Source organism: Haliaeetus leucocephalus, unplaced genomic scaffold (assembly GCF_000737465.1).
Source record: "Haliaeetus leucocephalus isolate CR32 unplaced genomic scaffold, Haliaeetus_leucocephalus-4.0 Scaffold160, whole genome shotgun sequence".
NCBI lineage: Eukaryota > Metazoa > Chordata > Aves > Accipitriformes > Accipitridae > Haliaeetus > Haliaeetus leucocephalus.
Window position 1 is genome coordinate 440437 of NW_010972596.1, and position 27296 is coordinate 467732.

A 27296-nucleotide genomic window follows, 5' to 3' on the forward strand; every position below is an offset into this window, starting at 1 on the left:
GGTCAAAAACTCCTCCTGCTCATGCTGGAACCACCCCTGGGCATGAAGGGGAGGTGACGCTTTCCCAATGAAATCAGTGGGAGCCTTCCTGCTGCCCTCAAGGAACAAGGATGGGTTTCTAAGTCACGGACATCGGGGATTCCAAGGCCATTGCAACTTGTGTTAAAGACATCCCTTGCACTCGGGTTGGTGATTTGTCATTGTCTTTGATGCATTTTTTTTCCCCTCCAAGGCTGTGGACCACCAGATCTCCCTGCACGGCTGTTGGAAGAAGCTCCTTACCAATGGGAGGATGCAACGTGCAGTCCATCCCTGTCAGACGGCATGAGTGACCCTGGCTCTCCTTCCCTGGAGGACACCTTGGGATGGCAGGAAAAAGGGGCCAAGTCCCAGAGTAGCCAAGAGCACCCAGTGAGACCTGAGCCTCTGCTCTGCTCCACCACAGTGGGTGAGGGGACGAGGTCCCACCTCACCAGACACTGGGTTTAAAGGGATGATGGCTCCATGCCTGGGAAAAGCTGCTTCTCCCAGCAGCCACAGTACTGATCAGGCTGGCGTAAAGCATTTGAATGAGACCGTGCTGTTTTTTTCTGCCCCACTGCTGGCCAGGGTGAACATTCCTCCTTTCACATCTTCCTCCACAATGTGGATGTTTGATTGAATAACAAAATTTATAAAGCCTCCTACAGGGAGAACAAAACGGTCTTGCTGTATGCTGTGTACCACTACGCGGGTATCAATTAACCCCGTGTTTGAATGGTGGCTCTGTGCCGTGACAACAGAGTTACTGGGGGAAGCTGCTGGTGAGCTGCTTGCTCTGTTGCTGCTGATAACAACAATAGCTTTCTGCCTCATCGCAAAGGTGGTGATGAAAAGCCAATTGGGGGATCAAGACATGGCATCCTTCCTGGGAAAGTGGTGGCCAAACCCTGCGCACTGAAGTTTCACCTCTTGGCTATTCCCCTTTGTGGTCCCGCAGAGAGTGCACGGTACATGGGAGCAAGAAAAGGAAAAGGCCCAGGGATCATCCAGATTGTGATCACCCTCCAGAGATGTGGTAACCTGTTAAGGGAGCCAACCTGGTCTTGGTTTGGCCCAGCTCCGGCACAGGTAATCCTTGCACTCTGCTGGCATCCTTGGGGCTCTCAGCAGAGATGCGGCTGCAGGGGAGAGGGCAGTGACGGAGCCAGCGAGAGCACGGCAGGAGAGGGCTTCTAATGCAGGTATCTGTCTGTACAGAGGGGGTATGGCATCCCACGTGAGGACGGGGGTGAAACTGGAGGGGATTCAGTGGGGCCACCAAGATGATTGGAGCCTGGAGGATGTTGCCTATGGGGAGAGGTGGAAGGAGATGGCTTGGTGAATCAGGAGGAGAGGAGGTTGGAGGGGACCAAGCAACAGCCTACAGTGACTTGGAGGGCATGTACAGAGGGGATGGAGTGAAACTCGCCTCTGCACTGACAAGTGATACAAGGGGCAACGGCCACAGACTGCAACTTGGGTCGTAACATCAGGAGAAACATCTCCTTCAGGAGGGTGGTGCAGCCCTGGGACATGTACCCTGGCTGATGGACATCGTCTTTGGAGGTTTTCAATATTTGGCTAAATAAAGCCATGACGAACCAGGGAAAAGTCCTACCCGGCACCCTGTTGGGGTGCAACTTTGCACACATCGTTTGTCTTCAAAGCACCTTTGCAGATCAAGACCAAACATACGATAGAGGCAATGGGAAACTTCATGTCTCTACAAAAACTTGATGGAAAATTCTGCGTTGCTTGGCTTTAAAGCTTCAAACTCACTATGGCAGAACCAGTAGCTAATCCGTGGCATGGTGTTATTATTTTGGCAGATATAAATACCCTATTCCTGTGCATTGCTGTGAAGATAAGGAACAGTTTTTTAACCTGGGAAGCCTATGCTAGCCTCATTGTTTTGCTCGTTGCACAAAGGCTGGTACTGGCAGGATACACTGTGCTGTGCTCACACTGTAATTTTGCAGCAGGTATTTTCTCTCCCAAGCTGCATGGCAGCAGTACTGTCATGGATCTAAACCTTTATGGAGATGATAAAACAGACTGAAAAGTGAACATGAGTGCCACTGTCATAACACTCATCCAGATCTGTCTATCATTTTATTAAGCAGCAATAACGTCTCTCTTTTGAAGAGCTGACCAGATCCTGTGAAGGTGACTTGAAACGCAGAGTGAGGTCGGATGGTGACCCCGGGGTGCATTCAGGAACAGGCTCACAAACCCCAGGATGTTTTTGCTGTGGAAGAAACTTTATGGGCTGTTGGGTGCACCCCAAAGGCAGCTATGGGTGAGAGGCTCCAGCTCAGCCCTGCGGACAGCGCAGGATGGCACGGCATGGTGTGGCACAGTCTTGCCCGCACCTGCACTGCCCTTCCACAGACCTGACCTCCTGCTGCTCCATCGCTCAGCATGCCAACACTGCTGCTGGTTGCTCACTGGGTGGGAAATGGGCGTTTAGTGTGTCTTTTCTCAGCTGGGATATTACATTTTGAAGTGGCAGTGTGTGACTTTCACCTGTGCTCCATGGTGGGCTGCAGGGGAAAACTCAAACCCAAACTCCAGTGTTTGAGGCATTTTAACTTGCCTGGCACAAAGCTTGAGGAGCTAAATCCTGGCAAAAAAGCAGGTCCAGAGCTCAGAGACAAACTACTGTTCCCCATCTGCAAGGGACAGCTCATGTCCACCAAAATATGCCACATTTATTAAATGTTTGTTAATCGTCCTGTTAGCACTGATGGTGGCTGTATATTCAAGACACGGTGGCAATGGGGCTTTCACATAACTGCAGTCTTTACCTGTGTCACAGAGATGGGATCCAAGTACCAGTGATTATCTTTGCTTTAATATGGGATGCAATTTAATAATTGATTCTGGCATAGATTAGTTTAGTTGTATTAGCTACAAAACCTGCAGCAAGGATTGTCTTGCATGATATGTTCATGCTGTATCCAAAATAATGGAAGGCTCTTGGCTGGAGGCTCTAAGAATAGCTATGCTACAAGAGGAGGGATCACAATTTGAGGAGATAGCTGCTGCACAATGTCCTATCCTCATTTTCAGAGGCAGAGAATAAATGGTACGGCAATCACTTTTAATTACTTTGTGCTGGGCAGAGATTACCCTGTACAGCAGAGCTCGAGGTAGGAAGTGTGAATGTTCCCCCACGCATTTCAATGCACAATTAGCCAGATGAGCTCAAATTGCCTTCCCCAGTGATTTAATTTAAGCTGGTTGATTTTGCCCTAATGCCTGCACACACACAGCCCAAGCTGCTGGGCTGTGAGGTGGTAACATCTAGCCAGTGAGTTATAGTGTCTCCAGCTGTTAGAACCACATCTGGAGGAGACCACCTTTCTTTAACCTTCCACAGATGTGGCAATGCTGATGTATCCTATACTGGGCATACTGGTAAACGTGGCACTGGTGCCTGTGAAAACAGTAGAACAGGGCATTTCTGGGGGAAAGGCAATTGTCCAAGAGAAGAAGGATATGATCAAATATGATCTGATATGACCACAGATATCATGTGCTGCTACAGCTCTTGGGGTGCTGAGCCATTAATTACCTCCAGCCACAGCTGTCTGGAGCAGCAGGAGCTCCTGAAAGCAGGGGGTCAAGGACAAATTTTGGCCGACAGAGAGGGTGGCTCGGCGGCTGTCTTCAGGGCTTGGCACCCTCGCTACCGCATTGTCCTCATCACAGCAGTACGGGGAGCACCAGGGATGGGGAGCACTGCTGCTTCACTCCAGCATCATTTATGCCACTCTGAATTTACACACTGTTGACCTCCCAAATCTCTCTCACTGAAATGACTTTTCCCCTCTGCCATCTGGTAACAGCCAGGGTGTTTCTCTGCCGGGTGCTAGAGACACACAGTGCAGGAGGTTTCCTACACATCAGACAAGGTGCTCTCACGAAAGGGTTTAATCAGCTGTCTTATTTATGCAGGCACTGTAAATAACTCTGCCACTCGTTTTGCCTCCTGCTGCTCCACTACGGTCTGTATTACTGATACAGCCAAGCCAAGACACGAGCGAGGCTGATGGTAATTCAACTGGAGCTGTGGTCCAAACTCACCTGCGCTGACAGTAATAGCCTCAATAAACTGCTCCCTCCAGCTGTTTGTGCCAACCACCAGGGCCAGGTTCGTCTTCTTAATGAGCTTGTCCACTGTGTTCTGTGGATGGAGATGCAGAGGCGAGAATTAGGGGCTATCGGGCTGGAGATGCTGGGCTAAAATCCACTGGCACTAGTGCTTACAGCCATGCACTTATGGAAAGAGCTTAGCAGATTTTAAGCTCAGGTCAAGAGCCCCAGCAGTGAAAGCAAATGTAAGTACTTGCAATTCCCCTTGCTGCTGCTCAAAAAGACCTTTTGAAACCTGCTCATGATGGGAGTTTGCACCATCTCAGTGGAGGTTTAACAGCAAATAGTGCTGAGGTGCCACAGCTCCTGTCGTTCCCAACGCCTTGGGAAGAATTTTTACTGGACTGCTTCAAAGCACTCTCTGGAACTTGATCAAGGCCCAGTTGTAGAGCTGGGCTCCACCTCCCTGTGCCGCCCAGGAGCTGGAGCTCAGTGCCAGCAGGGAAGGTGCTGTGGCAGCAGTGGGTAGGCAACGTTCCTGGGCAGGCAGCCTGAGGGCTGCCCTCCCGCTGGGATGCCTCAGGCACACGCTGACGGTGGGCAGTGAAACCAAGGGAGGGAGGCAGCCACCGCCGCGACACAGTGAGGGCGGTCTGTTATTTTTTGTACTGCAGAAAAATGGAAAAGATAATGCAATGGCCAGTTTTCAGCTCTTGGTCTGGCACACGCATTCATGGCAGCTTAGCTTCACAGCCACTACTTGCATTTAGGGTATCAGCCCTTCGCGCTGGGAGTCCCAGGCTCGGGGCTCACTCAAGACCGCCTGTAAGTAGGACCTGGGTGTAGCACACCACTGTGAGGACAAGGTTATATTTTAAAGCAACGTGCAGCATTTTGGAGCCCTGTCAACTCTTAGGCTCACCAGACTGATGTGCTTGTATAATAATAACCACAGTCTGTGAATGGGACAGGAAGGCTGGGATCATCCCCCAAGGACCATGGCTGTGGGCTAATGGCCAGGCTAATGAGGATGCAGAGTGCGTTTTAACCCACAGCCATCTCACTGGAGTGACCCTCACCCTTTCATCATGCCTTGGCTCAGCTACCTTTCAAAGCGTCCCTCGCTCCTGCTCTGAGACCTTGTGATGCCAGGAGCTGCCTCATTTTGCTGCAATACCATCAGCGTGTGCTTGCCAATGCCGTGCAAATGCAAAAGGAGGGTCCCCAGCTGGAGAAGAAAAACAAGGACAGGGGATGTGGACAGTACCTTGAACTCGTAGGATTCCTCAATGATGACTTCGAGCTTGGTGTGCTCCCCCAGGACTGGGCGCCCCAACTCGGCGATTCGACGCTCTTCCTCCTCCTTGCTGGTCAGTGGCTGCTTTTCTTCATCCTCCTCTGCAAAGCAAAGAGCCCATCGGTGAGCCAGGCCCGGCTGGTCACTCTCTGGAGCTGGCTTCCCATCAGAGGGGGAGGTCAGGAAGCCTCTGGGTGGGAGCGTGAGCGACAGAGCAGCTGAGAAGGAGGAGGTCATGGAGCAATAGACAAGGTAGTTTTGCTGGGAAATGCTTGCAAGAGGTCTGCAACTCGTCCAACCTCAAAAGAAGTCCAGTTCACCTTCAGGGCTGGGAAACAGCTTATCGCCTGGTACCTGCTGCCTCTCCTACAGGGATGCTGGGAGGGGACAGAGCATCCCTAGAGCTGCACTGTTTCCCAGGTCTCCAGGTCTGCACTGGTGCATGGTCAGGACATTTCTATCTGTTACAACCAAAGAGAGCTGCCAGCAGCCCCAGGGCTGAGATGGGTATGAAATCTTGGCTCTGCCTCCTTCCGAGCAGGCCTTTACCTTGGGGAAGGGGCCGACAGCTGGACAGCATGAAACTCCTGCTGTGATGGTGGGGCTGGAGACATACAGGTGCAAGGAGCTATCCACAGGGCATGGCTGGGCCCCAAACCCTGTGAGAGGAGGCAGTGGAGGGGCTGCAGAGCAACGGAGCAGGTCTGCACCACCACTGGCATCCATGCAACCTTTGGGGCACGGGGACCCCTGGCAGCACGGCTTTTGTCACTGCAGACCCCCACTGAGCTCTGTTCCAGCCCGCCCCAGGGACGAGCGCGGCATCAGTGCTAAAAAGGGCTGGATTCACTGGAGACATGAGTTAAACTGTCAGTAGGCAAACACCCCAGTCAGTCCGTGTTAGACCGCCGCGGCCCTCGTGCGTCACGCTGCCGGTACCTCGGATGGTGACCACGGTGCAAGGAAGAGGATGATCTCTAGCCTGGACCTTCCTGAAGACAGGTTTGCCTATCAAAGCGATCAGTAGGAGATCAGCAGGAGGGACTGTATGCCCCGTGCAAACCGCCGCTGTGCAGTTAGTAAGCTCTACTCCTACTTCACACATGGTTAGCGTTGCTCCCTTGACGGCTGCCTCTCATCTGCACGGGTGGCACCACACTGTGGGAAAGCCCTTCTCCTCCTGCTGGTCCAAGGGACTGGCCTCACGGCCAGAGCCTCCTTAGTCTGAACTATTGTTTCCAGGGCTCCCAAGGGGCTGCTTTGCAACATGCGGGACCCGGGACCTTCTTCCCCTGCAGCGCTCAGCCTAGTGATGGGTGAAGGATGAGCAAACCACGGGCTGCGTGCCTGAAACAGCTGTGGGGTCCCACACCTCCCGCAGTGCTCGGGCGCCCTGGCCGCAGCCTGGGAAGCGAGGACAAGCTCCCCGTGCCGTGCAGAGCCCCGTGCACACCTTCTGTGCGGGGAGGGGAAGGCTGGATCAAGTGGAGAAAGCCCCCTGCTCCAAGAGATGGGGGGGGGGCCTGCCTGTTGCTTCAGGGGTGACGGCTGACCCCCCCCGAGGTGGGGGTTAGGTGTGTGCGGCAGGCAGAGCACTCTGTGAGAGGACACGGCGTTAGTGTGACTGGCTGGGGACGTGGGGCCGCGGCACGGTGCCTTCTTACCCTTCCAGAGTTTCCCTCCAGGACAGAACAAAAGCAAAGAGGAAACCAAGAGGAAAGAGCGGGGTGAGCATTTGGCCATTAAAAGGAGGGAAGGGGGGGGGGGAGAGCAGAAATCCATACCTGTGATGGTGAAGCCACCTAGATGAAACCAAAAATGAGAGAGAGAGAGAGAGAGAGGATTAGCATCAGCACAGCAACACGGACACCCTGCAGCCCGCAGGGACGTAGTGGTCCTTCCCTGCCCCACGGCCAGGGACTGCGGACATGGGGGGGCTGCTCCCCGACACGCGCCCCAGGGATAGTGCGGGGAGACCTGAACACAGGCTTTTCAACCCACACCTGTAAGCTGCCACCCCCAAGTACCCAATATATGCTGCGGAGTGGGCAAAACCAGTGCGAGCCTGCCCTGGGTCTGCGGGTATTGCGGGGACTGAGGGCAGCTTTGCTTCCCTCCCTGGCCGCCCTATCCTGGGGATGGCCAGCAAAGAAATTCAGAGGCTGGGTGGGCTCTAAATCTCCCCAAGACTGGAGGCAAAGTTTGCATCGTCTCTTCAGAAAGGATCGGCCAACTTTCCTGTCCAGCCACAAGCATCCCTAAGAAGTCATCAGGCAATCCTGTTTCTGCCATGCCAGTGTAAAAGGCTATGGGTTAATTTGCACGGCGCAGGTTTGTAGCTCGGGGTGTCGGCGGGTTTACTATGGCTGTAACAACGCCACTCCCGAAAAATGCTCCTCGCCACAGCAGGTTACCGCTCATTAACTTTAGTGACTTTGGGGCTTTACTCCAAGGAAAGATGTGGCATTAGATACCTGAGCTTACTTAAGTAGTGCTGACCACCCTAAAAGAGAATGTTGTGAACAAAGAAAAATGTCAAGCAAAATCAATTGTCTCCGAAAATACGCAGACAAACTGGAAAAATGTAAAAGAAAAACAAATGCGCGCTTACCAAGCTCATTCAACAACAGGGCTGTGAAGGAGACAGACAGAGACAAACACAGAAGAAGAAAAGTAAATGAATAATGAAATCAAAAGGGATATCCACAGAAAGACTCCAGATCCCAGGGCAGAGATTTCAGATCTGTAAAGCTGCAGGATACCATTAGTGTTGAGAGAAAGGCACTAAAAATAAAGGAACAGAAATGTTTCATGGGATTGTGGATTTAAAATAAAAACTATTGCAAACATCGGGTGGATATGTGATTAAAAGGCACACGCCAAAAATTCATTTTTCCCCTTTGAATTGTATGTGCAAGATCTTCCATTGGTCTCAGAGGCAGTTCTGCCCTGGGGGAGGACACAAGATGTCCCATGTGCAGCGGCTACTGGCTTTGACCTCCTCCAGCTTCCTAATGGGGAGCGATAGCTCCAACCAGGCAGCTGTGCTTCTGGCGTATATAATGAGAGAAGAAAAGTCTGTGGCAAGGCTTGGCTCAAGGATCTTGTCGCTCAACTTTTTAGGTCTCCAAAACAGAAGAAAAAGCCTCTCCCTTAGGGCACTGGTGGGTCTCTGGCCTCTGAGGTGTGGACCTCACCATGGCTACATGGCCTAAGGGTGACATTTCAGAGATGCTCTTGTCTCCAGGGTGCTGAGCACACAGCTCGCCCTGCCTTGCTGCCTTTCATACAAAACCAAGTACAAAAAACATTGCATGGCCAAAGCAGCAACTAGCATCCTTTAAAATCTTGACTTGCCTTCCAGCTAGTGAGTTTGCAAAGCTGAGCTTCCCCTGGGTTTCCTCAGTTATCTTTGTGACCAGGAGGATGACGAACTTTCTTTCCTTTTCCTTCTATTTTTAATTAAAAATTTCAGCTGGGATCTCATGAGCTGGTACCATGATTCTCAAAACTGGGGCCTGGAAAGCGTGTTTGCTCTTGCCAGGCTCACAAGGCTGAGCCCACGCTGGTCCCTGTGAAGCTAGGCAAATCCGGAGCTGCCGAGTTGAGTTGTCCATGTGTCACTTTATCCTTGGCAACACTGGCTATGCTCCATAGATGCCACTGGCACCATTTAATGATACGAATCCCACCTGCAGAGCCTGGGCCATGCCAGCGTGTCTGATTTTTTAGCCTTGCTTCTGCTAGCTAGTCACATAAACCAGCAGGAAACCTGAGGCAGGGGACAATGCAGCTGACCTAGACGGCACCAGCGCTGAAGGGGAACGTGGCATCGCTGCCGGCTGCGTTTTTAGCCTGAAATGCAGCAGCACGTCCCCACTCAGCATGGGGACCGCTGGGGGCCCTCTCTGTCCTGAACAAATAATGTATTACAACCCCATGCCTGCTGAAGGGAGAGCTTATGTCCCAGAAATTAGAAAGCAGCTCCAAGGCAGACAGACCAAATGCTGCTGCCAACTTTTTACAAAGGGTTTAATAAGGGTCTCTTGTAGGGCAACTAATTATCTTAAGTAACTCTAAAACTGCTTCTTGCTCAGCCACCAATACTGCGCAGAATTAGCTGTTGCCATTAATTTTCACTTAATTTCGTAGCAGAAACAGATGCATGGAAAAATAAGTGAACTCTGTCTTTTTGGGGAGGTTTGCAGTTGGTTTAGAAATGTGATGAAAGAGGCAATTGTTTTTATTATTCCTATGAGAAGCTATTATCCACTGCAGAGCCATGAAACTTTATTTGAGCATAACCTGATTTCTCCTAGACTGATTGCATCTTACAGTATTACCTGCTGGTGCCGTGATTCTCAGCTATTTTCAGAGACTAGTGCCAGTATAAAAAGGCTAAAATTACTGCTCTGGCCATGCATTTTATTTCAAGCGAAGGCTATTTTATCTTCTGATAGAAATGATGCAGCATTGCCTTTTTTCTTCTCGAGACTGAATTTTCTACTCAATTAAATGAAGGTCTAGCTGCGACGCGGCAGGGCAGCGCTCCCAAAATGTCTCTGGGGGCTGGCGATGCTCATCGTCCCCTGCGTGGGTGCTCCAGAGCCCTCCTGGGAGCGTGCCTTGCTCCCGGGGGGCCCTTGTGAGTGAGACAGTCCTCCCCAAATGAAAGAGGAAAGAAAACAGAGCAAAAAGGTGCAGTGGCCAAGCTTTGAAGGAGGGAGGGCAAAACGGCCGGGAGCCAAAGTGCGAGGAGAAAGGAGTGTGAGAGTAGGGAGACACAGAGAAAGCGGACGGCAGCGTCTCAAGAGCTGGTCTGGTTTTACTCTCACACCTTTCACTCCTCGTCGTAGCCACACCGGGTCCCCAAGCACAAGGAAGAAACTGCACTCTTTCTCATACTCCTCACGGTCAAGTACTCTAAGGGTAATGAATTTCCTGTGGGAACACAAGACAAAGGCAAACACATGATTGGCATCACACACGCATGCAGTTCACGTCCGCCCAGGTGCCGTGGTGCCGGAGATGGTCGGGTGGGGGGAAGCGGCTGCACATCCCTCCTGGGGCGTATGGGGAAGGGCAGGAGCATCCCCACCGCCCGGCTGGCGTTGGACCTCGGCGGGCTGGGGAAAGGCTGACTTCGGGAGGGGTGGGAAGTGTCCTCGCTCCTGCCCTTTTCCATAGGCGTTGGGGATGTGAGCGTGGTGTTGCAGGTGCCAGGCATGAGTGAGCCAGACAGGGACACACAGGCTGGGCTCAGCCCTGGAGCACGTCCCCCACCTTTCTTCTCACTCATCTCCACAAGCCGGGGCTCCCCGATCTCTAGGTAGAAGGTCTTGTTTTTCTCATACTCCTCATCATCTATCACCTTGATTGATATCGTTTTGCTGGAACAGAGAAGAAGAAATAGAGATTGAAGAGTAAGGGCGGAAAAGGGAGGAGGGGAGACAGGGAGAGGAAGAGGAGGGTGGAAATGGCAGGAAAGGGGGCTGCGGACAGGAAACAGTGGGTTTGGTAGCACAGGCTGGAGGGGCAGCACAGCTGAAAGCGAAGGGCAGGAGCTGATGGGCCCAGCCTGCCTCAGGATGAGCACGGACCACAGGGACAGAGCACCAGCAGCTCACAGGGTACCATCCTCGCTGGCATGGCCAGAGGCCACGGCTGGACATGACGCAGCCTGGATCAGCCTCCTCCAGAGATGCCTCGGCCTGGGGGCAGCGAGACACATCCCTTCCCTTTCCAAAAGCCCAGGGTACAGAACAGCCCCCTGACAGGTTGTACACACTGCACAGGCTCCCGGCGACACGAGCACTGGGAACCAGCATGGACCAAGCCCCTGAAAGCATGATGTGCTGCTTAAACCAGCCCCTGCGCACGGACGAGGCTCTGTCTTGCCAGGCACAGCAGATCCGTGCTCAACATCATGATCAGCTGCTCGGTTTGGGCTTTGGAGGCTCCAATTCAGAAGTTCAAAAGGGATGCTGGAGTTAGGACTTTTTCCGTGGAGGGAACATAAGGGAAAGACAGTCTTTCTGGTTAGGGCAGGAAAGCTTCACTCGTGGTGAGATTTGACATTTTTATTTTCCTTTGCAACCAGCACATCCTTCCCCAAGCTCTGAAGGTTTGGTTCTCTCCTGTTTGAGAGTTCTGCAGCAAGTCTTTTTCTCACATGGTTCAGTGTCCTGGTTTCAGCTGGGATAGGGTTAATTTTCTTCCTAGTAGCTGGTATAGCGCTATGTTTTTGAGTTCAGGATGAGAAGAATGTTGATAGCACATGGATGTTTTCAGTTGTTGCTAAGTAGTGTTTATACTAAAAGTCAAGGATTTTCAGCTTCTCATGCCCAGCCAGTGAGAAAGCTGGAGGGGCACAAGAAGTTGGGAGGGGACACAGCCTGGATGGCTGACCCAAACTGGCCAAAGGGATATTCCATAGCATGTGACATCATGCCCAGTATATAAACTGGGGGCAGTGGGACTGGGGGAATTGCTGCTTGGGGACTAACTGGGCGTTGGTCAGCGCGTGGTGAGCAATTACGTTGTGCATCACTTGTATATTTCAATCCTTTTATTATTACTATTGTCATTTTATTAGTGTTATCATTATCATTATTAGTTTCTTCTTTTCTGTTCTATTAAACCGTTCTTATCTCAACCCACGAGTTTTACTTTTTTTTCCTGATTCTCTCCCCCATCCCACTGGGTGTGGGGGGGAAATGAGTGAGCGGCTGTGTGGTGCTTAGTTACTGGCTAGGGTTAAGCCACGACACCCGGGGTTGCCGAATTTACCCCTTGCGGCATCAGCAGGGCAGGTCCAAAGGCACAGCCCCTGCTCAGAGCACAGCCACAAAGCACGCACCACAAAGAGCAAAAGCCTTGCAGGAGGCTGTGGCCACCAGCAGAGAGATTTGTTTCTTGAGGCACCCAGTAGAGTGAAAATTGAGTGAACGAATTGCTTCACCGGGGAAAAAATTAGCATGGAAGAAGCTTCCCAGCTCTTTTCAGGGATTCATGTAAGTAGCTGAGAAACACCCAGCTGAAAGCTGCTCACCAGAAGGTGACCAAACCCCTGGGGTACAAGGGGCTAGTGCATTGTGGGGGGGGACTACTATGGTCTTTCCTACAGTGCAAAGCCCTTGCAAAGACAAGATGGGGGGGCAGAAATCCAGCAGCCCCTGCTCCTGCCCAGAGTGCCCTGCTCACTGTTACGCGCGTGTGGCATTGCTGCCAGGTCAAGAAATAAGAAGGCAATAACAACAAGAAATAAAAAGGCAATGCAGTGACTGTCTGCAGCCCCCTGCTTGCTGCCGATCTCCTGGCTGGGTTTGCTTTTTCCCCATGCTTGACGGCACTGTCCTTCTGTGAATGCTCTTGCTTAAACAAGCTTCCCAGTCGGTCTCCCCCTGCCCAAGCCTGTCTGTCCCATCCTTTGAAGAAACACCTCTTGCCCCATCCCTGGCTGCTCTGCGCTTTCCACACACAGCCAGCACAAGTTGGAGCAGCCCCGAGGCTGCTCCAATATATGATCAAGAAGGATCTGCTGTTCCTGGCAGGTCTTAGCACTGCAAACCCATAAACATGGAAGAAAGCCACGCTCTAGGGGAGTCAAATTCAGGCCATGCTGCCATAATTTCTGGCTTTCTCCCCTCCTTGCACGTCTGTACTGCCACCCAGAACCCCTCTGTTAAGCTGACAAGTATTTGGCAGCAGAGTCGACATTTTATTCTCATTCAGAGCAAACACCGCCAAGCACTTGGAGGAACAGCCAGGATGATTTCTTGTGCTGTTTGCTATGAGTCAGAAGTGTATTAAGTTTGCCCTTCATGCTTATAATGAAACCATTTACTCAAGAGCAAGTGATGGCTGTGAAAAGTGTAACAACGCAGTATGGCTCAGTGTAATTGTATTTTATAATGAATATCTGTAATAATTTGTTCTGTTTATAATTATTGCTGCAATAGGTTTGTACATAGGAAAAATGGTTACTAAGCATGCAGCTGATCTTGCTTTGCATTGATGAGTTAGGGGAAATTATCGTGTATTAAAAAACTAATGAAGGATGCAAAAATGCTCTTAGCCAAGCTATCAAAGAGGACCTGACAGAATTAACAGAATGGCACAATTTCAAAAACATTACTAACAAAATCAATAATTTTCCTGACAACTCCCATTAAAATGTACACTGCACCCTGCCCCCCTGTATGAAAAAAAAAAAGCCTTTCTCAGGAAAGTTAATTAAAAAAGCTGTCTTCATCAATTCTGAGGGCAGCAGAGGTATCAAGCCGTAAACTTCCTATGGGTGTGCTCCAGCTTGCCACATGTGGCATTCCTCAAAGCCCCATGGAATAATTCTCTCTCACAAAAAGAAACCTGGGTGCCAATTAAAAAAGCTCTTCCTAATGCTTAGACCCAAAACCAATAGGAATTCCTTCAATAATGCGGCCTCGAGGCTTAAAGTGCCACTGCCAGCAGGTGCTGCTATTATGCAGTTTTCCAAGTGATCTTTCTAGGGTGTGAGCAAGTGCTCTGTGCCGGGTAGACGTGCACTGCTGCTGTTTCTGCTGTACAAGGTTTTTGGGAGAAAGGGTAGGAGGAACAAATGGCAAGCCCGCTCTCTGGATGAATCTCCAATCAGCAAGAATTGCTAAGGCAAATTTGTCCCTGGAATGAGACTGCAATCCTGGAGAAAAGGATTACCTCCTAATAGTGTTTGAGATCACACCTGTTTGAGAAACAGCAGGTATGTGAAAATAACACAGGCTATTCTTAGAGCATGCCTGATCTCCACCACGCTGCCTTTTGCCTGCTGCAAAGCCCCTCCGTCGGGTCCTGCGTGCACGGGGGCATTGCGGCAGGGTTTGATCAGTGCAGAATGAGGACAGGACGATCAGGCAACTGCACCATTTATCCTGCGCTAGAGGAAGGACTGCTTTCTACAGTAATCTAGGACACGCGCTGATGACACCCTGCTCTTGCTGGACCCTCTGACATGGTCTCTGCTTCTCGCTCCTCTCCCAGGCAGAGATTTGCTGGGTAGCGCAGGCTGTGACGATGTGAGCAGCATTGAGCTAGCGTGGGGCTGCCCGTGCAGGCTGTGGATTGCAGCCCGTGTTTTAGGTGGCCTCGCCTAGTCCTGTGCTCCTGCTGCATTCAGTGTCCAGTTTTGCAAGCCCACTGCCCGCAGTCCTCTTTTTCAGAGGCACGTGTTGCTGTGTGAGGCTGATGTTCTTGCATTACAAGACATGGCAGGAATGAGGCAGACCAGGAGCGCCTGTCAGAGCCAGGACAGCTTGCTAAGGCTCACGGAGCGACGTGGGCTGCTGAGACATCCACCCCTTGGTTTCCCTAGCTGGACACAGCGGGATGAAGTATGCCGAGATCCAGAGTCCCGACAGCGCAAGTATGTGCTGAAATTTGCATTTCAAGTCTCTCTCTCCTGTGGCTCAGGGGTTCTTTCAGCACAAGACATGATAGTGCTTGTGTAAACAGAAAACAAAAGGGACACTGTATAGCACCCTGAAACCCCCACTGCTGACTCACTGCAGGGCCAGAAACCACGAGTCCCAAATCCATCAGGCAGAGGGAAAAAACAGAAGATTAAAACAGAAGATTAAATCAGCTTCTAAACCATTACACATTTTCTTCACCTTGTGTGAATCTGGGATCCATCTAGATGGTGCTTCCAAGCTGTCCCTCAAATCCTCACAAAGGTCCCTCAAATCCTTGGGGACGAAAGTGGTGTTTCTGCCATAATCTAACATTCCCAGGAGCTGAGTATTTAAGCCAAACACTCAAGATCCCATGACTGTGCAACACCACAGCCCTTGAAAAAGCTGGAATATATTTTTTTCCTGCTTAGTCCCTCGGTCACACTGCAGGTGGGAAAGAGCAATTTCTGGAGCATCTCTCCAACACATTTGGGTGCCTGAGGCTAGAGGTCCCTCTGCCGAGCCAGGCTCTGTGTGCCCTAAACCACCAGGCTTGGCACTCCTCCTGCCTTCCTCCCTACCTGCTGCAGGGAGCCCCAGTGCCACCACGGGGCAAGTTTGGAGGAAACCACTGCTGCTGCTGGGGTTTTCTTTCTATTGGTGTTGAGCTAAAGAGCCCTGCTCTAGAATGATGGCTGATGGTATCCATGGTGCATCCAACCGCCTGCATTTCTGTGCCAGAAATTGCTCTTCCCTGAGTCTGTACCCAAGGCAATTGCTGAGAGAATGAGTTTCATTTCTATGTACCGGAAATCAAAGAATAAAACAAGTCTTGCAGAATTGCAGCTCCAGCTCTTCTCCTCTTGCTGACACCCAGCAACAACAAGAGAAGGATGGTATGTTTGTGACCATGGCATACAAATCTCTGCCCTTGCTCCAAGCCCAATGCTCTCCATCAGGATTTAGTTTTCATTTCAAACCATGCTATTTCATTCGAACTGTAAAAGTCTTTTAACAGAGCATTCCCCCACAAACCTTAGTTACAATAGCCCATGGAAAAGTTCTCTTGGCTGGTGATGCTCTAAGGATGGTGCACCAAGGGAAGAACTGCTATACCTGATCGGACCCAAGGGCCATCCAGCACAGCCTCTTCTCCTGACAACTGCCAAGAGCACCTTGGAGTAGGAGGATACCAGAGCAGGACGGGTGTATAGACAGTATTTCCAACTGATACTCTCCCAGGCCCCAGCTATTTGTGTCTCAGGAGTTTCCTAATCAGACCAGCTTTCTATGTATTTAGCTATGCTCTGCAGATTTCTCCCATTTCCCTTTGAGCCTGAGTAAGCTTTTGGCATTAGTGGTATCCCATGTGCCAGGGAGAGCGATGTGATTGCTAATACCAGCTCAGTGTCATGGACAGCAAACAGCTGCTCTTAGGAGGTGATGTGTACTTGGCACAAGTGTGCCAGCCCACCTGCATGTTCTGGGCACACCTCTGGAACGGGCAAGAGAGAGCACCCAGACGCCTGCCTGCAGGTGACCCTGGCAGGGACATGGCACTGGCAGGACGGGGCCAAATGTCCCCTGTCAATGGGCAAGCAAACTGGCTTTGTACAATGGCAAAGACAGGGCAAGAAGAGAGCTAATGCTTAGAGAAAAATGCCAGCTGGGGAAGGCACCCTGTGAGCAATCTCATGCATGTGCAGGGACAGGTACATATGTAACAAGCTAGCAGAGTCTAGCACAGAGTGACAGGAGCAGAACAGAGACAAACAGGGGAATATTTGTCTACAAGTATTTTTTTGACCAAGGCCACATGAGAAGATGGGCGCAGCCCTGGGCAGAGGTGTAAGGAGCTGGGACTCCCGGCTCTCCTACCTCCACTAGCCTTTTCTCTCTTGTGGGATCGGATGGCACCAGGAATGACTGGTGACAACCTACTTGGACCTTTGCATTCATTTCAAACCTGAATATCTGCACAGTCACGGTGCATCAGTGGAAATCCTCAATATACTCACAAAAATCCTGCCATTCCCAATCTACATTGTACTGCTTAGTTATGTGAAATGGCAGAAAACCCTCTCATGACTCAGACAAGTGACCAGAACTGCAAGGACCAAGGGAGCTTGCTGTTTCCAGGGCATCAGCAATCAGCTCCAGAGAGATCCAGGCAGGACATGGTGAGGGATAGGACATCCTGCAGGGCGCTTCTTGATAGGGCCAGATCTCCAGGAGCAGAGCTGCTGCTCAGATTCAGCATGGCGAAAAGTGGTTTTCATTGCTGCACAACGTATCTCTTAGCTCTCCTTCAGAACTGTAGTCATGCCTTTTAAAAACTGCTTGCTTTTTTTTTTTTCTGAGTGGGAGAATGAGGTCAGCTACCTCCATCCTTGGAGATGTTCAAAGCTTGCCTGAGCAACTTGCTTTAGCTTTGATGTTGGCCCTCTAAGAAGAGGTTGGACCAGAGACCTTCTAATCCAGAAACCTTCAAATCTAGAGATGTTGTCCACCTCAACACTGCTGTGCACCTAGATCAGGGATCTCGCAACTAAGGAAGCATCATTGTGCCCAGATCACCAATAAGCTGGGGCTGGAATAGCTAAGAAGTAGTGCACGTAGCCAGTAATGGTGTCTCCAGTGGGCCAGGAAAATTATCATCTCTAAACACACAACCAACCAACTGCTATAGCCATCAGTAACTAGCTTGCCCATGAGAACATGGCACGCTGTTGTTGCCTGGAGAGACAGACACTTATTCCTGAATGAATAGAGGGAACAATGCGCTTATGCAGCTTGTCACCCATCCAGCTTCCACTGATCACCCAGGAGAACGACATGAATAGCTTGGAGGACTTTCAACTGCAGATTCATAGTTGCAACATCCAGGGTAGGCAGTCGGGAGTGGAGTCCTGTTGCCTCAGCCCGGTGCTGCCAGCCCTGACCCCCCAACAGCCAAGCACTCCCCACCCAGAGGGTCAGCGATCGCGGCGAGAGAATAGCCGCAAGGGATGCACATTCTGGAAGTGACCTTTCAAAGCCACATCCATTGGTGCTGCCCATTCCAGTACGTGTTCTCAGACTCCCGCAGAAAGCTGTCACTTTGATTTCTCATACATCTGCTTGTCAGCCAGTCACTTAATTAGCTGAAGTTAAAGCTTGCCACGAGAGATGGGCATGTGGTTTGGGAGACTCCCTGCCCTGTGCAGCTCATGTAAGCGCTGGGCAGTGCCTGTGCAGAGGGGCAAGCGGGCTGCTGCAGGGGATCAGGTGCCGGAGGGAAGAAAGCTCCCAAATTATCATCGGGGCTGGGCACCGCCAGAACCAGCGGCCAGGGCCGTGCAAACTGGCTGTGGCCACAGCGAGGAGTCTGAACCAGACCCCAGAGCATGGCGGGCTGGAGCCAACCGCCAAGACCTAGGCAGCTCTTTCTCTCCCCATCCCTGCCTTCACTACGCTTTGCTCTCCATCTCCCTGGCTGTCCTTATCTGCTTGGCGAGCCTCCCTGGAGGCTGCAGGGGCTCGAGGCCCTGTCTGTGCTGTTATAGACGCAAAGACACGTAGCTGCTCCCTGCAGCACACAACTCTTCCAACCAGGGCACCAGTGAGCGCTTTTATGTAATTAGCAGCTTCATTGCTCAAATTTCTGACAGCTACTTGAGGAAGGAAGTTGTCTTGCTGCTGGATGGAAAAGGAGCAGATCAGGCTTTTCTTCTACCAGTTGACAACAAAATTGCAAATGATGGTGAGGAGGCGACAGCCTCACGTGCAGAAAGACACCCAGGTCTGCGGTGGAGGTGTTCGTCCCAGCCACAGGGGACGTGTCTGGCAGGGGACACACGAGAGGTCAATGCGATGCTGGCTCAGCCAGTGCAGGGACACACCTTCCTGAGGGACAGAAGATGCACAGAAATGGGCCAGATCATGTGAACGACCTTGTGTCACACATGATTTTAGCTGTTACACAGAGGTCTCTGTGGTCTCTGTGGTCTCTGACAGAGGAGAGGGTTCATTAGGGTTTCTGTCCCTGCTGATGGGATCCCGTCTTTGTAAGATGTCCCATGAATCACCCATGCGGGTCCTTTGCTGAACCAAGTCTTGCTGACATTAAATGTCTGTACTTAATGAAAATTTTGCCTGCATCATGCTGCAAACATGACATGGAGGGCAAAGGAAAACCCGCCTGAAGCTAAGCCTGACGCGTGCTTTGGGAAGTGTGGATGTGAGCTGATCTGATGTGTCAGCTTGCTTTACTGGTCCAGGAGCCCAGGTCTGCATGGGGCTGCACCGTCCAATGCCTACCAAACCCATGACTGAGCACACCTGCAAACAAAGGGAGGGGGAACCGGTCCCTCTATCCTCCCCCCACCTCTGGAGCCAAAATTCATCTGGCTGCTCTTATTTTCTTGGTTGCCCTCCACCTCTTTCTCCAAGGCTTGCTGAATCAATCTTTGCAAGACCACAGGGCTGTGTTGTCATTTCCACGGCTGCATAAACCACCTGCTCCCCTGGCCTCAGGATGCATTGAATTTAAATGGCAACATACAGATCAAATAAATAACACTGGCCTGCTCCAGAGCATCACTACCAGGAAAATCCTGGAAAAGGAGTCAGCCTGTTCTTCCCTGGCCTTGTGGAGATACAAGATGTGAGAGGTGGTTTGCAGAGACAGGAGGACTGAGAGCTGTTGTTGCTCGAATAGCTTCTGAGGCACAGCTGATGCTTAGTGCCTCAGAAAACACTTTTCAGGAGTGACGATTGCCAGGTAAGATGATTTCACATGCTAGACTGATTGCTGCTTGACTCTCCTCTTGGGAAGACCATATTGGGCAGGATTTGTCAGACCAGAAATGCTTTTCTGGGGAATCCTCGAGGTTTGCTCTGATCTGACTGTGAATTTTGCACTCTGGCTAATGCAATTCTTCAGTCATCTGCCAATGTCACATCTTGCAAGGGGCCAGCTACGCAAAGATGCATGGCACTCTCTTGATCTGCCCCAAAACAGGGCCTGAGCCCGTGGTCATGCTTAAATGTTTCACTGTCCCAGGACAGCTGAAGGTGTGACCTTCCCCCTGGAGTAACACCAGGTCAAAACAGTGCTTTGCTGTTCTTCCCCAATCCCACTGCCATGCATGTCTAGTAATGGTCATCCACAGTCCTTATAGCTCCCAGAGTGCCTGCTGGAGGCAGAATCAATCACTGGGGCACCAAACAGGAGAGACTCCATCTAGATCAGTATCTGGATCACCAAGGACAGCATGCACTAACGGTGCAATACAAGTGACAACAACTAGGAGGGAAAACACATTTGATGTGAATTTGATCAAAACCACCCCCACCAGCAATTGCTTAAGGCACCTAGGAAAGCTGACAGAGCAGAAATAAATTCTCCCCTGGCTTTGCACAACCCTGCCCATGCCAGCTAAAAACTGCCATTAGTCCCTAAAAATTCAGCCTGTGCTGCAGGCAAAGGGTTGACTGCCCAGGGCTCAGCCCAGCCCAACATCCTTGCTCAGTACAAAAACCCTGCAAATCCCATTTCTAAGCCTGCAGGGTTCAGAGTCAAAACCTGGCATTTCCCCCCATTCTGCCTTTCTGGGATTTTTCTCCTTGTGCCTGGCTGGTCAGTCAGGTCTGTGGGTAATGCGGGTGGGTAACGAAGGGGACAGACACTCGGCTCCAATGTTTCATCGTGCTCCGTTGGCAAGATTTGCTCTGGTTCACAGGGACCTGGGTGATGGGGGGGTGGCGCGTCGCAGGGAAGAGGCGTGTGCTGAGCTGAGAAGGGGTCAAGGCTGGATTTGAAATCCCCGCTGGAAAACTTGAAATGGAAAACAAACACGATGAGAAATAAAAATCGCAAAGGAGTTCGGGTGGGAGAGGAACTCTGGGTCAACCCCCCATCCTTCTCCCCCATTGTCCTCATACACGTTTTCCCCAAGGAAAGCAACTGGAAACTCATACAAGCGCTTCTTGCTTCTCTACGCACCCAAATACGCATGCAGCTTTTCTTTACAGCCAGGTCCTCCCTTATGACAATAATTGCTCTAGCCTTTCAAATAAATACAAGTTGCTCTTCCCTGTGTGCACCTGGCATAGTTGCCATGACAATGCTCCTCAAACCAGAGACATCACTCTTATTGAAATGGCTTTGGCATTCCCCAAAATGAATTTCAACAAGCAACTGCCAGCAGAGACTACATTTCTGCAGCCCTGTTAATCATTTAGCAAACTTTGCTAAGTTAAAGCTGACTAAACAAAGCAGTGGCGACCATGCAAAATAACAGGTTCATGTCTAATAGCATGGCTTCATCATCAGAAATTGGGATTCAAGCAAGTCCAAAATAATTCTGTTGTGCATCAGCTGCTCCAACACCGCCACTGCAGCAAGATTTTGTATCACTCATACCAGCACTTCCCTCCCAGGGAAGGTACATTTCAAATCTCACTTGCTGGGGTTTCAGGGCAAGGGAGAATTTCCCTTGTTGTTTGGGAAGACACTGGCCAAGGTGTCTTGATTATGCCCTGCCACTGTGCCAGGGCTGCTGACAGATTGCTTTGCTGCTGGAAAAGCAGCTGTACGTGGGAAAAGCAGGAGAGGATGAGGGGATGTTCAGTGACAGCAGAGGGCATGCCGCAGAAATTCAAAGGGCAAACATCAATATCGAATGTGCAGGTTCTCTTTCAGGAGCGGTATCCAGTTTCACTTTAACTTCATGCCCAGTCAGGGACGCATCTGACTCCTGTTATTTGCTGGCTGGCCCCGAAAATCAGCCCCCTCTTCTCAAGGCACTGCCCCAAAACTCTTGGAGTGGTGACCCAAATGCAGGACCAAGGCCTCCTGATGGTGTTGCAGAAATAAGCACTTCACCATCATTACGTTTATCATCCTCTTCCTAATGATGAAAGCGACTGACTTCAAGACTCGGAAAGTACCTGTGACTGAACCATTTTGTGCTGTGCTGCTCACACCAGCGTGCCCTGCTGCTCTCAACAGCTTCTGTGCCAACTTAGGAAAACACGTGTGCATGCACACACACATGCACACACGTTGCAGTCAAAGTGCTGAACAAAATGACATCTGCCTTAACGTGCGATGTGTGCATGTGTGCAGATGGGATCTGCATTTGCAGGCGCAGCACACAGCAAACATCCTACCTGCTCTCCCTGTGGGGGCCCTGCTGATGCTAATGGACTCCGGAAAAACCTTTTGATCTTTTATGAGCTTGTCGCTAAGTGTCACACTGAACTTTTATTAGAAGAAGTTGTAAGTAATCTTCTGTCAAGGGAGGTTCAAGTGCAATGCTCACATTTTAGCAATTTAAATGGCTGGCTGCAGAGCTCACTCTTGTCCAGACTCCCTTTGGAAAGTCACCCATGCTGGACCAGTATCTGGGGTTACCTAACTGTATAAAAGACACGAAGCCTTTGGGTACCAGCATATGAAATACTGTCATTATACAAACTTGAAGCATCAGGGATGCTCATTTCTGAAGACCATATCCCAAGCCGTGAGCTACACCCCAGTGCCATGCAATGCTGTCGCTGTTCCACAAGGAAAGCCCTGCAAGGGAGGCGATGCAGAACTACACAGGGATGAGGCCAGCAAACTCCGAACAGGCTCTGCAAAGTACTCCCCAGCCACCCCCAGAGAGGGGCTGCTGCTGCAGCAATGCTGCCTTAAACAGTGACAATGTCTGGACCATCCAGTTAACATATGACCCCAGAATGTCTGCTCTAAGTTCTGCACTAAAGGTGCTGCTCGGTGTTTTCACACTGCTGTTTCCATCTTTTGGGGACGGCTCTGGCCAAGAAAGAGTGTGTGCTGGGGTTGAATGCCAATGTCGGGTTCCTCTCTGCCCTGAGCCCAGCAAGACTCTGCAGGGAGGGGACAAACTTGGCCCCAGGGCTTGGCTCAGAACATGGCAGAGCAACGGGGAAAGCTGGTCTGCCTCTGAAATTTGTGTCTCTGGACATCACTTGTTTTCAGAAAGAGGAAGTAAACGCAGGAGCTGATTTTACCTCCCCTGGCTGGAAACACAGCCAAGCCTTCAGAAAGTTTGGGAGTTGTTTTCATTTTATTTTTTTTTCTTTCCCCCTTCCTTTCCAATGAGTTGCCTCTCCAGAGAGCAAAGGAAAAAAGCATGTCAGCTGAGAGCTGAGATGGGATTTTTTCCCTGCCTTTTCAAACACCTCCAGGTCTTTAGTTGCTGCCAGCGATTAATGCCCATCGCCTTGCAAGGACCTTTCTGAAACAGCCCTGAGAAGACCAGAGGATGCTAATGTCCTCAGGCTGCTGTGTACTGGCAGAAGCAGGCGCTCGAAGATGTGCAGGGCTGTGGTACCCGGGTGGAGGGTGCTGCCGCAGCAAGGAGCCATTCCCCGTCCCTGCTGAAGGGCTTTGTCACTCCAGCAGCTGGAGCATCCTGACAAGGGCCGCTCCAGTGGGGTTTCCCTGCTGCTGTACACACTGGAGGTTGGGAGCATGTGGGCAATTTCAAGAGCCACCGTTCTCGCTGCATGACTGACACACCGTCTGTTTACTGCCAAATAAATTAAACTGTGAAATACGGCCCTCTCAGCTGAAACTCTGTGTATAAAAACTCGTTGAAAGAGACACCAGGTCTCCTGAAATCCCCAGTGATACATGGGGTTGTGGTGGGAGCACAAAAGCAAACGCATATTTGCTAAGGATCCCTCCCAGTGCTGAGATAGGCAGGAAACCAACCCTACGAGGAGGATGAAAAAATTCTGCTTCTGTCTCCAGTTACCAAGGAGATTGTTTAAACAAAGCTAAAATAAGAGGAACTGAGTGGCCGAGAGAAACGTGAATGTGGAAGAGCACTTGAGTGCTTTGTGACAGCTTGCTGCCTTACAAGCTAGGCAGGGTCCCTGCGATGGGCTCGATCTTGGCCAGCAGCTCTTCCCCTCTTCTTAGGGGAAAAAGTCCACATTTCAGTTTACATGCACCTGGGTGAAGATGGCAAGGAGTATTTAAAAATGGCAATACAGAAAAGTCCTTGCTCACAGAGGCCTCAGCCATGTGTCAGCCCCATTTATGGCAATCGTGGCAGCAGGACGCAGAATTTGGTGCTCCCAGCCTAGACCTGTCTTTGTGTATTCAGGCATCAGAGGAGACCTCCTTGTGGGAGCAAACTAAAGCCAGCTATATGTGGGGCTAAAAATTACTCCCTTTTGTGGTCAGCTCAGCAGCTCCAGTGCCCGTCTTAAGCTCGGAAGACTGGTGGATATATAGAATGCCAGATGGAAAATCCTACTGCAGAGCTCTGTGGACACACACATGCTGGATTTGCTCCTGTGACAGTCAAAGGTCAGAAGCCAAAGCCCACCAGATGGTTTGCAAAGACAGGGCTCTCTTAAGCCCCACAGGTTGCACGCCCCACGTCAGGGGCTGCCCCAGGTCCAGCTGTGCATTGCTGTTATGCTGGAAACTGCTGATGTTACATGGAAGCAGCGATTCCCACACAAACCCCAGAGCCCAGGAGCTGGTTTCCATCTCCCTGAAATCCTTAGTTAAGACAACAAGAGGGAAAAGTTCCCAGACATTGTTTCTCCAGCTGATTCTCATATCTTATGCATGTTCATCCGGATGCCTGATGCCCTCAGGACTTTGAGTTAAAGGCAAAGCATGTCAAAGCGCCTGTCGTTAAACTTGCCCATGACTTTCCACTGTTTTAGAGTCTCTTTCAGTTGCTTGATACTTTGCCAGACTTTAGCCATTCAGTCTGAAACTTTCCATGTGGAGTGGCCACTGCTGAGAGAGTTATGAAAAGCCCTACCATCTTTGCCACTGAAGACTCAGCTTCGGGAAAAAAAATGTGCTGCTTTGCCCATGCAAACATTTTTTTCCCAAACACCATATTGAGTAATTCTTTATTCCTTATGCTTTGCTGCAGAGGATGAAACTTAGCAGAAGGATCTCTCCAGTGCTTAGGATGTGCCAATCCCATAAAAATTTGCTTAAATTAGACCAAGTTCTAAGACTCTAAAGACTTGCAAAATGCGTAGGCTTTCTTCGAACTGGCAGCTCAAGGTCTTGGAAGATTTCATCTGCTCTGGAAACGCTCCATCCTCTCCCAGTGCCAAACCTGCCTTTGCACCGGCTGTGCCCTCAGCAGGGCTTTCCCTGCGCCTGGGAGCCGCTGGGGAGCTGGGAGCTCTGGCCGTGATGGGGAAGCTGGCTGGCCTGGGTGCCCGCGGCAGGGGCACAGCCGCAGAGCCTGGGGAAATCCCAAATCCGTGCCCACCCCCCCCCCGGCTCTCCCTTACTGTTGGCCTCTCAGCTATGAATATCTCCGAGCACATGGACTCCTGCTTGCTGCGAGGATGACAGGCTCCCCGCAGTAATTTTGGTAGCCCTCCTTCATCAGCTTGCGCTAGGGAAGTGATGAAGCTTGCTGGGGCACCTACACCTGCTCCCTGGTACTCCTCCTGGGATCTGCAAGGGATGATTCTCCTTTTTCAGCTGTCCTGATCCTGAGCTCGACATAGTGAGCCAGGGCTGCTGGGGAAAGCCAGAGGCACATGGCTGGAGTTTAACTCTGGGCCAAAGTGCTTGGCTTGGTAGGACCACGCTCCAACCTGCTCATTGCGTTGGCTGGCTGCAGATGGAGTGACGCTACGGAAAAAACCTGCTCCTCCTGGGAAGGGCAATTTAAAACCAGAAGACTTAGAAGCATTTAAAGCACAAAGAGATAGAAACACTCCTCCGTACTGTGCTCGGGAGTTGCTCCCTAGCTTGGGCCTGGTGGGAACCCCAGGGATGGTTTAGGAGCTGTTGGGTGCAAGGAGGGCAGGAGGGAGGCCGAGGGAACAAGGCTGCCCAGGGACCCCTCCCAGTGCAGAGCTCGGGAGGGGAAGAAAGACAGAGAGAAACAAAGCTAGCATTAATTGCCTTTGGCTCCAGGATGCCATGCCGGTGATTGTAATTACAGCGTGAAGAAAAAAAAGGTGCTTTTAAGAAGTGTTCCAAAGAGCTGTCTGTCAGGATTCAAGGAAACTGTAGCAAAGTGTAGTAAGAGGAAAACAAATTGACCAAAACAACCAGCCAGGAAATAAAGGCTGCCTTTTGTGTCCTGCCCCTCTTCCCCTCTGAAACTCATCAGCTTTTCGTTCAAGCATGGGAATAGGTGCTGTTGTGGGGATGTTAGTGCTTTCGAAGAAGAGAATGAAATCTCAGCAGGAGACTCCATTCAAAGAGCCTGTTTCCAGCAGGCTGAGGTACCCTTCCAAACACTCCGGGACGCAGCCCCCACTGCTGTCATTCATCACAGCAATTCACACCATCTCATCGTGATACCTAATTTTTGACCGAATATCTGGATGCCAAACTGACTGTAAGCATGTTTATTTATTACAGCCAGGTAGGGATCCTCTAGTAGCCACACATAATTGCAGTCCTATTTTCTCAGCAGAGCTCACACTTTTAAAGCTATTTAGGTGTTTAAGATTAATTCAAACCCTAACCACAATAGCTGTAGCAGGTCTTAAGCATGGTCAGGGTTTCTGGCCACGTGCCTGCAGGCTTCAGCCTGAGCCTGACCGGCCAGAAGCTGTAAGAAGAACAAAGAACATCCGTGGCAGCACAGTACCAGACTCAGCTGATGGTACCACCATGTGCAGCAAAATGCGTGGGGATCCAGACTAAATCTGGAAAGGAGGGCTGTGAGGCCGCGCAATAAAGTCACATCTGCCCCCTCTGCAGTTTTAAGCATGTTTTGACTGCACTGCAAAATGAATGGGGAAAATCTAGGCAGCAAGCAGTGAATGAGCCTCCAGAAGCGCTCAGAGGATGGCGGCCAGGGTGAGTCCCAACTCAATGGGCACGGGCTTGTGATTTTGGCCGAGCCGAGGTGCCCGGGAGCAGCTGCTGCAGCCTTGTACTTGGGAGCTGTCTGCAATAGGTGAACATTTGTTTACGCTTGCCGTTTCCGCAAAGGGACCTTTGCAGAGCACATTAGCAAAAGTCTCTAATTTTATTGGCACTAGTCAGGGAAGATGTCAGGGCATGGAAAAAGAAAAAACAAAAAAAAAAGGCTTAGGAATTTGGAACGGTGCTGCATGCATTTGCTGAGAGATTTTTAATTTGCTGCCTCCTTTTCTGAGAGCTACACAATGTATCAAAGAACACTCTTTTTTTTTTTTAAAAAAGAACCCTCTAGTAATGGTCTTTATTACTTCCAATTCATAGCTGCCAGAGGGCCTGGAGGATTATTCTGCACAGAGCTATAAATGATGCCCCATATTAATGATTGCTTTCACTGATCTTTGGAGGAGGAAAATTCCAGGGTGACTTGTGAAGATGAGATTTCCATTTCTACACCTTAAATAAACAGCTTCATGTCAAAATCCTAGCAAACAGGCAGAAAAGTGTGCTTCCAAGCTCCCAGAAACCCAGATAAAAATGCCCTAGGTGTATTCCAAGTGGATGACAA

At 50.7% G+C, this 27296-nt stretch overlaps 1 protein-coding gene across 18 annotated transcripts in view; it reads right to left on the minus strand.

Moving 5' to 3' along the window:
* The window catches only part of SLC8A1 (solute carrier family 8 (sodium/calcium exchanger), member 1), a 111080-nt gene that overhangs the window by 5040 nt on the left and 78744 nt on the right, over nt 1–27296 (minus strand). Inside the window, exons 2-8 of one of the 18 annotated variants that reach the window (XM_010562471.1) lie at nt 10700–10806; nt 8028–8048; nt 7201–7218; nt 6693–6716; nt 6356–6424; nt 5387–5517; nt 4111–4210 (exon numbers count right to left, since the gene is read on the minus strand). In XM_010562471.1, coding sequence (XP_010560773.1) covers nt 4111–4210; nt 5387–5517; nt 6356–6424; nt 6693–6716; nt 7201–7218; nt 8028–8048; nt 10700–10806 — 470 coding nt within the window. Of the gene's footprint in view, nt 1–3707; nt 3713–4106; nt 4211–5386; nt 5518–6355; nt 6425–6692; nt 6717–6808; nt 6839–7080; nt 7096–7200; nt 7219–8027; nt 8049–9288; nt 9312–10201; nt 10358–10690; nt 10807–27296 lie in introns of all 18 variants that reach the window. The other 17 variants (XM_010562469.1, XM_010562473.1, XM_010562475.1 and 14 more) reach the window with 17 other exon arrangements.